General features: G+C 53.4%; 1 protein-coding gene across 2 annotated transcripts in view; it reads left to right on the top strand.

Moving 5' to 3' along the window:
* Positions 1-3,661: 3,661 nt before the first annotated feature.
* The window catches only part of spats2 (spermatogenesis associated serine rich 2), a 32,282-nt gene continuing 21,083 nt past the window's right edge, over positions 3,662-14,860 (top strand). Inside the window, exons 1-3 of one of the 2 annotated variants that reach the window (XM_088635005.1) lie at positions 3,662-3,896; positions 12,599-12,719; positions 12,880-13,049. In XM_088635005.1, coding sequence (XP_088491131.1) covers positions 13,025-13,049 — 25 coding nt within the window. In that variant the 5' untranslated portion in view covers positions 3,662-3,896; positions 12,599-12,719; positions 12,880-13,024. The remainder of the gene's footprint in view (positions 3,897-12,598; positions 12,720-12,879; positions 13,050-14,860) is intronic. The other variant, XM_088635014.1, reaches the window with a different exon arrangement.

Below are 14,860 nucleotides of genomic sequence, written 5' to 3'. Positions count from 1 at the left end.
ATCAACATCAGCTGAGAGAGATTCCCAATCACGATCCACGTCTTTCAGTGTAATTACAGTATTTGTTATGGGGGGTAAATGAAATGTATTCAGTACCGTTTTAGGAAGAAAGCATATATGTTTTTTTTCCAGTTTATTAAAATGTTATAATCAGTTTTGTTTTGTACACTTTGGCTTGAGTGCATTGTGCTGTATCCCCTGAAAGAGAGGGGTGAGAGTGGGACTGGGATCGCATGGCTGGTTGCTGGGGGTGAAGCGCAGTGGAAGCCTGTTTTGGCTCCAGGACTCGAGGGTTGGCTGTGCTGACCCCCCTCCCTGAGTGCAGAACGGGGGGACGTGCCACAGCTGTGCAGGCCGGACCGCAGGGAGACGGTAGTAAGTCAGCCTGGAGTCCATTGACTCCACGTCATTTCTTTTGGTTAATAATAATAAAAACTTTATTTTATCTAGCGCCTTTAAAGGTGGCTTCTCAAAGCGCTTTACAGGATGACAACAACAATAAATAAGAAGAATACACAGGATAAGACACAATTACAATATATAGAGGAGACCGTGGAAGGTGGTACTAAGAAGAGCAGAGGGGTGAAGAATGGAACCAGTTCAGTAAAGGCTTTTCTGAAGAAGAAGGTTTTGAGTCTGGAGTTGAAGGAGTTTAGAGAAGGTGACTCTCTGATATCCTTGGTCAGAAAGTTCCAGAGCTTGGGGGCGTAACAGGAGAAGGCCCTGTCACCCATACAATAAACCCACCCATAAACCGAGGTGACGCAATCCCAAAGACCCTGTCTCTCCCCCTGGCCAGAGGGCAGCATTGCTAGCTGCGGGGAACGGTTATCGTTTCAGCTCCACAAAGTGGTCGGGGAAAAAATGGCTGTTTGTAACTCCGGGACCACGTGCTCTGCAGGACATGAATCTCAGGCGACCTGAAGGAGTTTGGAAGAGATTCTTCCGACGGTGATTCTTTGCCAGACAGGCGGGGTCTGCGCGACGCACGCCGTTCCCTGCCAAGACTGAGCGCAGACGTCTAAGAGTGTGAGAGAGCCGTCGGACGGGAGGTTCGCTGCAGCAGAGACACGCAGGCTGTTTCACGGGGAGCGCTGTGCTGCTTGTCCCCTGCAGCACCTCCGCACTCGAGGCCCGGGGGGCGGCTGCTCGACCAGCCCCAGACTGGGTGCCGGTTTCACCTGTGTTTGTGTACGTTTTTGCAGACCTGCCTGAAAACATGCAGGATATTTTTGAGTATTGACCTTAAATAGCTTAAATAGCTGTCCCTGCTGAGGTTCAGTATGTGGTCCCCATGGGGCTTACCGAGACAGAGTTACTGAAAGGGGAGCCAGACGTGACGGGGGTGTGGCACCCCGACATTAACTCATATTTGGACGTTATGGGATAAACTTCACGGGCCCAGGTTTCCATCCATCCATGTCCCAGCTGCTTTAACCAATTGTGGGTTGTGGCCAGCAACAGGCCCAGGGCAGGTGATGAAAGTTCCATGAGCAAAAGCAGACAGTAGTAACGTTTTTAGCAACTCGTGGGAAAACAAGGGCAGCTGCCGAAGGAAGGCATTTTTTATTTGTAAATACTTGCAAAATGACTGCGCTGAATTTAAATATAAATCCATAGCTGATACTGGCCCCTCCCCCCTTTCTGGTTTAACCTATGTGGCCTACCATACATTCCTCATGCGTTTGACTCACAGCTGATGTGGTTAGCTTTTAAATAGAGATCTACACTGTCCTCTGGTGGCGAAATGTGAAAACTGCACCCATTTCTACCTGTTCACCTCTAGGTCTTCTACTTGTGTTCTGAAATGCACTGGTGGGTAATCGACAGGAACTGGCTATTGCATCTGCAGCTACTGACACCACTAACAGGAATTCACTATTTCTAAAAAAGCCGCACTGAAGACACAGAACTGTGAGCCACATGCAGAACACAAAGGATTGGTCACTGTTGGACTGAGGACATTGCAGAACGTGACCCTGCAGGGACAGGCAGCCTAGGAACAGCCAAAGAGAGTTCACAAAAGAATCCTTAGGGGCCTTCATCCCTCTGGGCATTAATTAAGACTAATGATGCCAACCAGGTTTTGATCATTAGGCTGCATGTCCAATTAGCATGTATTCATTCCAGGGACTGCAGGCTGTGTTTGTACCCAGGGAGAAAGAGCCAGGCAGTGGCCTGGAGATGGGCAGAAAGAGAATCAGGGCTGCGGGTTTCATTTAAGCAGCCTTAAGAACCACAGCAAAGGGCTCCTGCTTTAAAGCAGGACAGGCCCAAGACAAGCCCCAGTTAGACCCAGGACAGGCCCAGGATAGGCCCAGGTCCATTGAAAGGGTCTGACTGGATGCCCCAACAGGCAGGTTATATGAACACCAACTCTGATTGTTTAATATTTTGCAACACTTTCTATCCTAAAACATCTCAAAACTCCTTAAATGTTGCACCAGAAGCCCTACCTGGGAGACGCACAGAGGCCATTCTGCACCAGCGGTCTCACCTGGGAGACGCACAGAGGCCATTCTGCACCAGCGGCCCCACCTGGGAGACGCACAGCGGCCGTTCTGCACCAGCAGACTGGGGGAGGAGGGTGAAACTGCTTCACCAGCTGGATTAAGGGGGAATGTTAGGAGGTCCAGACTGTACAGCCCAGAGTGGAGCTGAGCCAGGACTCCCCACTCTGAGGGAAAATGCTGAAACCCGGAGCCGGATTAATCTGTGGGAATAATGAAACTGTCTCTGGATCGGGACGCGCAGACAGCTTTCAGGGCCAGGGAGACTCTAAAACATCCCAGGAACCCTCAAAAACAGCGTTCTCCACCTCATTCTCAAGACCGGCCCATGAAAAATGTTCCTATAGAAAGATTCTCACATTGTGTTTGTAGCACTGTGCTTGTACCAGTACCAATACTGTCCGCAGGACTTTATCTGATCCTGTTCCAGGTCACCCAGATGCCAGTCACCTCCACCTGGTACAAAACCCAACACACGTCACCCTGAACACAGCCTTTAACAACGTAACTGAACACCAAGTCTATAACAATGGACCAATGTTTCAAAAGAAGCATACATCCGAAACATTATAAAATCCAAAATGTCTGTACTGCATATTTCTGTAAAGCGTCTAAAATGGTGGTTTATTTAGTCATCAGATAAGTTTAATTGTCTCAGGAACATCAAGGTGCAAGTGACCCGCAGCAACAGGGGCACCTCGTCAAACATGACAATTGGCGGTTTCTGTGCGAATTCATGTATCGGCATCTCTGCTTTTAAATAATTGCAACGTGTTAGTTCACAGTATAGGAAGAATGGAGACGCACAAAATAAATCTCTCAAATTCGATTAGACTGGGTATAAAGTGTGCAATCCTTTTGTCCGGTACAACTCCCCCCCCAAAAAAAAAAACAACCGATCTCGTCTGTCTGCAAAGACGCCGCCGTGGCAGTCTCTGTGCGCGCTCCCGACTATGGGCTCAGAGGAGAAGGGGGGGGGCGTCTGTTTTGTGAATATGTAAAGAGGCACGGGCGACTGGGGAATTCTCGAGAAGCGATTGGCTGACGTGCGTGGAAGGGCCGTGGCTTGGTGAACGGCGATTGGTTCCCGGCTGAAGCCGAGGTCCCGAGCGTTCTGGAAACCGCCTTGTGAGCGCGCACGAAGGCAGGGGTGGGAGGGGGGCGACGGGTTAAGAAGCAGCTCGGAAGTGACGCGCCCGTCCGCCGGCTGAGCGGAGACAGAGAGACAGACGGATTGACTGACGGAGAGGTCTGCGACGGAGGGCGACAGCGAGAAGCCGCCGATCATCTCCAAACTTACATTTCGGAGCGTCTGGAGCGCCAGTGGCTGGTACTGTGCAAGAAAAGAGTGCCGGGGAAGGACAAAAAAAACCACTGTCCCTGAAGGTAAAGGTTTTCAATGCGCGTTCATCGGGAACCCTAGCGGTTAGTGGATGTGGGTTTGTTACCTGCGCTGATCGGGGTTGACCGCAGCATCGTAAAGGCTTACCGGCGGCCGAAGGGAGCTGGGGTCGCCCCGGCTTGAGCCGGAGCTCGGAGATCCACGCGGGGGAAGCTGGATTTTGGGTGCAAGCTAGCTCTTCCTTTCCACAAAAAAAAAGGCTTCTTGAAGCCAAGACATCTGACTGCGCCGTGATGTAACTTAGCGACCGCTGCGAGACGGGCGCCGGCAGCTACTGTACGCATCCCCTCGCTGCGCGGATCCGTCTCCCCGTGCGCACGCCGCGCTGAAACCCCGCAGTTGGTCTGTTTTCGCTCGCTTTCCCGCAGTGTAATCTGTTTGATGGCGGGGACTGCGGCCCCGGGTCGCCCCCCGTCCGCCTGCGGGCAGGCTGGGCTGTAACAAAGAGCCGCCGGCGCGGACTGGGGTCGCTCCGAGACGCTGTTTTTCTGGGCTTTCAGTTCCAGGTTTGTGCTGTGGGGGGTGACCCTCCCGACACCCTGGGTCCTGGTTCAGCATGGTGGGGTGGGTTTTACGCTCGGCAGCTTTCGCGGTTTCACACAACGCCCCCGAAGTCCGTGGAGAACTTGCTCAGAAGTGGCCACGTTTGAGGATCGTGCCCCCTGTGCTGAAACACCGCCGCCGCGGTGCCGATCGGCCGCGCAGCGCCGGCCCGCCGGGCCCTGGCGGGGTCAGCCCGGTTCTGGGTGTTCAGACTGAGCCGGACCGCGGGAGAGGCGTAGCCGTCGCCCCTAAACCTGGAACTGGAGGTCTTGAACCCTTGCTAGACTGGGTTTGCCCGTCTGCTTTCAAGTTAACAGCGTCGAAATCGGCTTGCAAAAACGTAGCCTCCTCCGGCAGGGACGGAGAGCGCTTTGGTCTCGGCAGGAGTCTTCGTCCCCAGTGGTGTAGACTTTTTTTTTTCATTTACGGTATGGCTGGGAGGAAAGTCACGTTGTCCTCAGTGCTGTACTGTCCTGTTCCTGTATGAGGGAACAAAAAAGTTGTGGCTTCCCCTAGCTATCGGTTCGTAAGCATTTACAGCTTTGTTAAACTAACCCCACCGAATAACACCGCTCCGTGAGCCCCCGCTCATCCTCGCGTCTCCTGCCTGGTCTCTCAGTTCTCTCTTTTGGGAGATTCTCACGGCTCCCTGTGTGTAATAACACCTAGGAATGCGGTCAGCTGTAGTTAACCACACTGACAACTTCCCACAGGCTGTAAGTTGTCAAAGTCATAACTGAAGCCCAGCGACATCACCGAGTCGCAACCAGGGAGCTGTCTGGAGGTTTCTGAGGCAGCATCCGAGATTGTCTCAGGACCTGCTGAGGCTGAACACTTAAACAGTGTGCAGGGGACTACTGACAACCTCCCTGTCTATCCTACGTTTTAAAGCGTGTTTCTTGGGTCGCTGACAAGTGCAGTTTGATCCCTATAGCCCTGAGCATTGATTCATTGTGGTGGCGATTTGATTTCTAGCAACTTAATTCACTTCCTGTTTCTTATGTTCTGTTCTTGCTCCTGTGACGGTCGGATCCTTTGCAGTTGTGGTAATCCTGGCACTGCAGCTCTTCACATGTATGCTTGATCCCGACTTAAAACCACAGCTCAGCCCTCAGTCCTTGACGGTCTCAGTCCAGTAGGTTTTGGGGGGGTGAACACTCAAAATTGGAGGGCACAAGGGACTGGAGTTGTCTTAACTTCCAGGTTTAGTCACTTTTCAGAGACAAGTGAACTATAACCAGTGCTGGGTTTGGGGTGACTCTTGTTCCTCAAAACCTTGGTTGGCAGGGGTTCTGTCGGACCTGTGGGACTGCAGATGTCATGAGACCCTAAAAGGCCTGCTGGGCTGTGGCCATTGTGCTCGAAGTTTGGGGTGCTAGATGGGTTCGGTCCACAGTGTAGCTGGACTCCAGGTGCTCTTGGCGCTGGGCTGAGCTGTATCTGCCTCTCGGAGCTCGGATTTGTGAGCTGAGCAAGTGGAGGTGCTTTTTGGAATAGAAGTATTGGCAGCTTTCTGCCTGTGACCTGCGACCTGACTTAAGTGCTTTTAAAGACAGTCTTCCTGCCGCTGAGATAGCAGCGAGTTATACAACGAGTCAGATGACAGCGAGACTGTGGACCTGGACAAGGTGAGATTTAATTGCTGCCGTGTGAGCTCTGTAAAAAGGCTCAGCAGGGTCTGAGGTGTAGAATCGCACTCCTCTCTCGCCCCTGGCTCACCGCAGGCCCGCTGTCACCCTGTTTTTCTGAACTGCGCCCCTGATCGATCTGACGGTCTTAAGCCCGCGTGCACTCTCGCCCTCCAGTGTGGCTTGCTCGCTCTCCCCTGTAGCCCTGCACACCTGCCAGGGTCAGAGGTGCAGGTGGGGTGGTCCTGGCCTGCCCAGACCGTGACTTCACCGCCTGGTCGAAATCCTGAATCGGCCTTTAACTTGCCGAGCCTCTCTGAAGCCCAGTTTAAGTTCTCTGTGATTCAGCCCCGTCTTTGGTGCATCATGGGAAAGCACCGTTAGTCACATCAGCTCGAATGAAATTGATTATTTGCCGTGTTCCGACAGTCGGTTCGTCCTCCGACGTTGTGCGTTGCGATAGTTGTGGTCCCTGGATGGGGCTGGCCTTTTTTGGGTTCTTTCCCATGCAGTCTGTGAATTATGGAGACTGGATGGCAGTGAGCTGAGCTGCCTGCTTGATTAGACCCTTAATATATTTCCCCATTCAGCCTCTGCTTTCAGAAGCCCGGCTGTAGGTGTGTTTCTGGCAAACCTAACAAACAGAATCGTTCCTCATCAGGAAGTCACTGCCTTATTTCTGCCGCCGCGGTACCCTAGCGGGTGACCTGTAATGAGTAGTCTGGCCTCTGCGGTGCTGCCTTGTTCGGAGGAGGGCAGAGCTGGAAGATGGCAGGTAATCGCTGACCCCACCCTGTTTCTTGGACTCTGAAAATCAGCGGTGGAAACGGGCGGGCACAGGTCAGTTACACTCCGTGATGAAGGCCTGTGGAATGGACCAGTTAAGCCCATGCTGTTGAAAATTTGTGTCCACTGCAGGAGTTTCCACTGACTCACTGCAGGACCGGAGACTGCTGGTTCTTGCACTCTTTTTTTTGCCTTGCATGTTTGTTTGCCTGTTACTACGTAAACCCGCTGTACTGTTAATTTTGGCTGGGGCCCTGCTAGCTCTGTGCCCGGCAGCCAGCCGCGCCTGTTTTACTGTGACGGATATCCGTGTACGGGTCGGGGTTTGGCGCTGTCCTTCCACGCTGGTGGATGTCTGGCGGTGTGTGTGTGTGTGTAAACTGCTACTCTGAAGTCAAATGCACCTTTGCTAATCCGATCACTCCCGCAGGTGGAATTTGCTCTGCAGATTAGCTGAAATAGGAATATCGCCAGTAGTGTAAATTTGCGTAGTGCATTGTTGGTCCTTGGCAAACTTTGAAATGTCAGAAATGGCGATTCAGTCTGGTGGGATGTCTTCGTGTCCTGCACACACCTGGGGGGGGGAGACCTAGTGCAGCAGGTTTGGCCCATTGCCTTCAGCCCCTTAGCTGAGGAAGACGAGTCAATCCGGAGCTCTGGGTTTGGGCTGTCCCTGGCCCGGCTGCTGTCGGGTGAGCTGGCTAGGTCTGCCTGAGCTCCACACGGCCTCCGGCTTTCATCCCGTTGGCCACCTTGGCGGCGCCACTGAGCTTCCGGGCCGATCAGCTGGCGCGTTTGTCTCCGGGGCTGCCGAGTCCTGTACGAGACGGACCGGGACGAAGTGGGGGAGTGCAGGGATGATCGAGACAGCGGGTCTTGCTCGGAGCCCTCTGAGCTCGTACCACCTGGTCTCCCTCGAGTTTCCCCCCCTTAATTCAATTGTGGGAGCAGTTTCTTGCTCCTGCCTGTGAGCCGCCGGTGCACAGAGGCTGCCGTGTCACCCAGGTGGGGCTGCGCTTCGGGGGGAGGGGGGATGCGACATGTGGACCGTTTCGGTATCCTGCAGGATGGAAAAACACTATAGATATTTTTTTATGAATGCGTTTCAAAAACAGACCAGCCAGGGCTTCTAAACCGTGTCACGAGCACACTCCTGGGATTTATAGACCAGTACTTCATTAGAACGGCTCCTCGGAGGAGAACAGGGCTGCGTGTGTTAAAAAAAAAAAAGAGAGATGAGTGTGCCGTGACTGGAAACGGGCTCACAAGCTGCGCTTTGTTTGCCGAGCAGCTGTTTGCGATGGGTTTTAGTTTCTACAGATGTTCGAAGCGCACCAGCGAAGTTTGACATGTCCCCGCTGTTCCCATCTGCGCACACTTCCTGGCGCTCGTGTGTAAGGGAGGAATTTGTGGTTTTAATCAGTCGAGCCCTTCTAATAGTTGAAACCTTTTTTTTTTTTATAGCGCCCAACCGCCACCAGTCCGAGCAGGTCTGCCTTTCGGAACTCATCTGAACGCCTCTTGTGTTCAGTTGTACAGTAGCTGCCAGCTGTATGACGTTGTTCCAGTGTCAGAAGTGCATAAGACCACGAGGTTACAGATGAGGAGGCCGCTCGCTCCAGCTGGCTTCTTCAGGAGTTAGTAGCTGATTGATCCGATGATCTTGAAGGGGAACTGGGAGTCCGAGCTTCGATAACGCAGCTGCAGAGCCTGTTCTAGACTCCCACAGCCCTTTGTGTAAAAAGGCCCTCCTTGGTTTTCGGCGCACTTCCTTGTAGCTTTCTTTGGAGGGGTTCCTGGGTGACGTGGCGCTGAAAAGCTCTGCTTCCGGTTCGCTGGCCGGTGAAGGACTACAGTCTTGACGATCCTGGGGGGGTTGTTTTACAGCAGCAGTGTTGGTGTACAGACGGACAGAAGAAGAAAACGACAGGGACAACAATATTCACACATTTACACAGCAGGTCAAGTGTCAAGTAACGATACGGCTACAGGTATGAATGAGAACTTGAATCTGTTGGTTTTGGAGCTGGGGAGTCGGTATCTGCGGTCTGATGGGAGTATTATTAAACAAGGGGAAGGGTGGCCAGTGGTGGTCTGGGTGATGGTGAGGGAGAGAGTTTTTGCCACAGGGACTCGTATTTGTGCTGTCCTCTCGGGACGTGCACCGTACAGTAGACAACACTTTCACGCAGGGTGCACAGTGCATTAGAAAATGGGGGGGAATAATGACCATTTTCCAGTAGATGTCGAGTGAGCGTTCTTGACTTCAGCCTTTGCTGGCTGCCCGCGATCGCGGTCAGGAGCCCGGTTCCTGTGTGCGCTCCCGTTTGTTCCTGTGTGCGCCAGTGAAGGCGCTGGCCGCTCAGCCCTGCAGCGGGCAGGAAGGGGCCGCCAGCCGAGCCGCCCTGTTCTAAGATCCGTGAACCCATAGCTCTCACAGCTGTGGGTCTCGGCACGCCTGGCCTTCACCTTTGAGCGCTGGGATGTCATGAAGGCGGCTGGTGCCGGTCGTGTTTTGGCGCGACGCCAGGTCGGGGCGTGTCCCGGGCGCGGCGGTGGCGTGCCGCACGCCGGGTGACGTGCGCGGAGGACCGGGCGTGTTTGCACGGCTGCAGTTTGCCTTTCCCCGAGCCAGCGCGGCTGGAGGACAGGGATGGGTGGTCAGGGAGCCGCGAAGTCGGCCTGTTTGCTGACGGGGAGCTGCCCAGGATCTGGCTCTCCTGACGCAAGCAGCTCTTGCAGAGAGAGAGAGAGAGAGACGGGTCACTGCTTGTGCATCAGCTGAGTGCATGCCTCTGGGGGAAAAACGCCAACACAGCAAGTCCTGGCTCTCGACTCTTTAAAAAAAAAAGTTTAAGATTGTGTCAATTTCTGAGCCGGGAGAAGCATGTACTTCAAGTATCAAACGGAATATTTTTGCAAATTCCTTCATGAGTGCATTTGACATCGGCTCAATTATTTAAACGAACATTAGATGTTTCTCCTTGCTCTGGTGATATTCCCAAGCTAATGCACTTTGACCCCTGGCGTCAAGGAGGCGGAAAATGCCCTAACTGATAAAGTAGAGTCCCCGGGCTCTTCCTGGGGATAGTGGAAGTCCGGTTCCGCAAAGCGAAGCGCCGCTGACACTCCCGGCTCAAGCACAGAGCCGGCCAGCACTCGGACAGGGCTCGGCCGTCGTGATCCTGTAGAGCAGGGGTTCCCAATCCTGCCCCTGCTTCTGGGGTCACCCCCGCCAGCTCAGTCCTCAATTTCAACAATGACATCATAGGTTTAATTTTTTTTTTATTGTTCCTAAGCATGTAGGAATTGGCCTTTTCCCTCTGGTGTTGGGTAAGTACCTCAAGAACACCAACCTTTGAGCAGGAATAAAGCTGCTATAAAGGCCCAGCAGCCTGTGATCTGGGGAAAGGGGTTCCCTGAAGTCAGGAGCTCAGCTGCAGTGGGAACCAGCAGCTGGGGGGGGGTTCCCGGGACTGGGAGTACTGGTTTTCCTGCCCTCTGGGCCTGCGTGTGCTGCCTCCGTTAGCCAGGGTTAACGGCGAATGTAGCCTGGAGTGACTGAACACCTGGGCAGCTTCCCCTGGTTTCAGCTCAGTGTGTTACAAGGCCCCAGTCTCCTAAGCTTGCACAGCTCGGTGCTTTTTCCCCAGTTGGATCCGGCCGTGTACCAGTTTGAATCCTGTCGGACGGTGTTGGAACACTGCCTGTGTGCGGTGTTGGGAATGCCGGAAGTGTTTTCCCACTCCGTCTGGCTATCGTCCTGCTTCTTTTTTGGGGGTGGGGGGGTTGACATGACAGGCCACCGTAAAATGGGGTCATTCGGAAAGAGCGCTTGGAACCGGTTTGCAATGGATCTCGTCCGCTTCTCGCAGTTCGAAAGCGGTCGGGCGACGCGTTCCTGGGAGGTGTGGGGTCTGGGGGGAGCAGGGCTGAGCTGGTGCTGACAGCCTTGTTTCCTCCTTCCTGCCGAAACGGACGCAGGGGACTGGAATGGAAGGAAGGAAGGAAGGAATGGAAGGTGTTTCTCCAGGATGTGCTGAAGTAACATCGGTCCTGCATGTGGGGGTACTTGGCGTAGGTGGATCTGTGGCTGGAAGGTTGCCGGTTCAAATCCCACAGCCGGCAGAGGAATCCTACTCCACTGGGCCCCTGAGCAAGGCCCTTAACCCCACTGCTCCAGGGGTGCTGTATAAACAGCTGACCCTGCGCTCTGACCCCCAGCTTCTCTCCCTGTCTGCATGTCTCATGGAGAGCAAGCTGGGGTATGTGAAAAGACACATTCCCAATACAAGAAAGTTTATATGGCCAATAAAGGGACCTTGTCTTAGGTGCGGGAGAAGTGTTGCCGAGTGGGATTGTGTGGCTTGGCTCTGTCCTTGCTGCTCTCCCCACGGCTGGTCAGTCAGACCCGAGAGGAATCCAACATTTTCTCTTTCACCAAGACTCGCCCTCCCCCCCCTGCTCGCTGTGCAGGATGGGCCGTGTTCGTGTTGCGTCCCCCCGTAACGTCAACCTCCGGTCGCAGCTTCAGTTCAGTAAACTGGATTTCCGAAGACCGAGAGGAGCCGGCGTGAATGTTATTTATTCTTCATCGTTGCCTTCTGAGGTGGAATGCGTTTCGTGCCGCGGGGCTGGTGTCTGCCGTAGCCCTCGCGTACCGAAACGGGTCAGGGGTGCTGGTACCCCCATCATCCTCCTCCCGCTCTCGTTCCTGGGAAGAACACTCGTAGGTGTCCTCCATTTTCAAACCGAATGCAGATTTACTATAATGCCCAATCACTAGGCAGTGCCGCTGCAGAGGAAAGGAGTCGGACTCGTCCCAGAGAGCTGTAGCGCCGTCTGTGTGACGGATCCATGCTGTGGTTCAGGGCGGTTGTTTCTGATCCAGGCCAGCGTGCTTGAAGCCCATTAACGAAGGGAGGAAAGAGCAGGATTCTGGTTCTTGGAACCACTCTCTTAAAACCACGTTGCTGGTGTGTCCCAGTGCTTCCTTATTGTTTCCCAAGATCTGGTCTGAGCGCAGTCCATTACTGGGGTTCCGAAAAGCATCGAGAGAGCCAAACCTGGAGGCCGTGCTGCCTCAGTTTGGTGGGAAATTCAGTTCGGTGTTTTTGCTTAACAGTTTCAGCCTGGTTGTTGGTACAAAGTTGCGAAATGACTCACTTTTTTGATTGCCTGAGGGGCTACATTTTAGACCTTCCACCAGATTGCTCTTACTTTGTGTGTTTTCTGGAGTCAGTGGTGGCTGCAGTGGGTATTGGATTGAGCCCAGAAACAAAAGTTGTCGGGTGGCGTGACTAATGGAAATATGCTTTTAATTTTTGATCAGCGTTTCGGCAGAAAGCCTGTGCAGAGGAAATGGCTTTAAACAGCCGATTTACTGTGAGGTTCTCATGGTCTGGCTCGAGAAGTGCCCTGACTTCTGGTTTTAAGAGCTTTTCCCAGTCCTTTGATAGCTTTCTGGTCTCGTTACATTAACAGGCACATTTCCCTTTGTTAAGAGAAGCTGGTTCCAATAACTCCCTGGATGTTTGAGAAGGAGAGACGAGCATTAACGTACTAATCCTCCTGCCCTCTCCGTCTCTCTCCCACGCCGTCTCTCTCCCGGTCCGTGGCGCTCCTGCCTCCTGTGCGTCGCGCCGTCTCGGGCAGGAGACGATTTCTAAGCCGCACCCCCCCCCCCCCCCCCCCTTCTGCGTTTTTTAATTTTGGTCTGTGTCTTGCAGAGGACAGCGACCGAGCTACCGGGAGCGAAGACCATGTGCGCCACACCAGGCAGGACTGCGGCTCGTTAACGTCCCGATCCTGGAATCCCTTCCCTTCGGAGCTTCCCCGGATGTTTGGAATGTGAGCTGCCGCTGGTTGGCGTCCCGTGGGAGAGAGAGAGAGTGGAGACGCTCGCTCGTCGGGGGGGAGTGCTGGAGTCCAGTCAGAAGAAAGTCTGTGGCGAAGACTGAAAAGGATACGTTGCCGTTTTTATTTATTACCCTTTTCTCTTGCTCGAAAGGAAATCGGAATCCCAGGTGGGAGAAAGCGGCTTGTGACTGACCCCTCATCGCCTTAAGCTTCAGGTCACAACCCAAAGGCAAAGGCTTGGAGGTTCTTTGGAATTACCAGCCTCTCCTGGTCACGTTGAAGTTTTGGATCACGGGATGGCCAAGAAAAACAGTCAGAAGGGTGAGTTTCCTGAAGGTGTTAATCTTCCAGGAGCTGTCTTTTCGAAGGGGGTGCGCATGGGGTTGTGCAGGTCAGGGATCCAGGAGGGCTCCTGTATTTGCTGGCTTCCTCTGGCTGTTTAACGCTGCAGCCCCTGATGAGTTGGGAGAAGTTGGTGGGTTGGTCCAGTTGAGTTGATTGAGGTGGGAAAACCTGTAAATGGTGTCCCTCCAGAACAGTAGCTGAACTTCTATAAATGGAGAGTGAAGTCCTCTGCTAGGCGTGTTAATTTAACAGAACCTGTGCAGTCGGCAGGATGCCTGCACTCAAGGGGTGGATTATCAAACTGCAGCACCAGTGTTCTGATCTTTCCCATGATCCTCCCATGCCTTTGGGTGCTTAACTGGCACAGAAGAGACTTCTTCTGGGAGTATAGCAGAGTCCTGTTCTCTGGGCTTTGATTGAATTTGTGGCTTGACCCACCTGACCTCTAGCACAGTTTCCATTGAAACAGAAGAGCACAATCAAGCAGCGAGCCAGCATTTCACGACCGGCACAGATTTTAATAGAAACTCTGCCGTGGGTCCAGGGGGCAGCAGTCCCACAGGTTTGACAGGCAACTTAAGCTCCTTGGTGGCCAATGGCTTGGAGGCAGTTGTGAAGATCAGTTCAGTTCTGGAGTGCTCTGCAAGTGTGTGGCCATTTCTGACTTGGGACAGTATTTTTTGTTTGACCATCGTCAACAGTTGGGTGCAAGGACTGAATTTCCTCCCGCACCTGGTGTGTTGAGCTGAATCGGCCTAGTTCGTGTCCAGCCTGGGTGCGGTTTAGCGTTGTCAGGCTATTGTAGATCCTGTAAGGGGAAAACGCTCTTCTCGTGTATCGGAGTGAGGGGGTTGGTCCGTCTCGGTGTGGGTGACGGCTGTAAGACCCGGATACTGAGCGATCCTGGGAAGAATGGGCAGCCTTGTGGCCGGTGTCCCCCGCGGCCGGCAGCATGGTTACGTAAACGGATTTGGCAGCTCTGCTTGTCCGCCAAGACGCCACCCGCCGCTGAGGCCTGGAGACCTGGTCTTCTCCCGGCCCTAATTTATTCCTTAACTCGCTCCGTGGCCCAAATGACCACAGACGACGGAAAAACACACCGCTGCCACGCAGGGTGCTTTATTTTCCGTGCGGAGCGGGCTTCTCCGGGAGGAGAACCTCAGAGTGTGGATTGCATCTGGGAAGGACTTTGTCCCCGGATCCGGATTTTCTTCAGCTCTGCAAACAGTGTGCTCTCTAGCCTTTCTTTAAATTCTAGCATATTCTGAAAGTGGAAAGATAATCCTCTGGATCTTGGGCTGGGTTTTATGCTTGGCAGATCTTCCTCGGTGTCCTTGTCATTAATCCAGAGCTGGCAGTGCTGCTCATAATTTCAGCTGCAGTTCAGTTGAACTCGGAAAATTAGGTTTGCAGACTTCTTTCCACGCGGCACTCTGTGATTCATCTGACGACGGAGGGGCTTTGCAGAACAGATACAGTATGGAATAGTTGCTCTGCCTCTCTTGGCAGTGTTGCGAGTTATTTTGGCTGGCCCAGTAACTCGCAGTAGGCTGTCAGCTCTTGAGAGGTTTGGCGCCAGCTACCAGGAGCTACCTGCTTCCAGTGCAGCTTCGCTTGATTGGAATGACATTCGTGTCATCCCGCAGAGCCCGCGGAATACAGATCTCGGGAGATGAATAACTGAAGAAACGCCAGCTGTACCCGGAGCGCTAGTAGACGCCCTTTTGAGAACAAAAGTGAAAGTTGGACACTTTCCAGTTTGCCCTTGCTTCATGCCCGTCCCTAGG

This window comes from Lepisosteus platostomus, chromosome 1, assembly GCF_059453375.1.
Source record: "Lepisosteus platostomus isolate fLepPlt1 chromosome 1, fLepPlt1.hap1, whole genome shotgun sequence".
NCBI lineage: Eukaryota > Metazoa > Chordata > Actinopteri > Semionotiformes > Lepisosteidae > Lepisosteus > Lepisosteus platostomus.
Note: the sequence above shows the minus strand (reverse complement) of the source record. Positions and strands in the feature narration are given on the sequence as shown.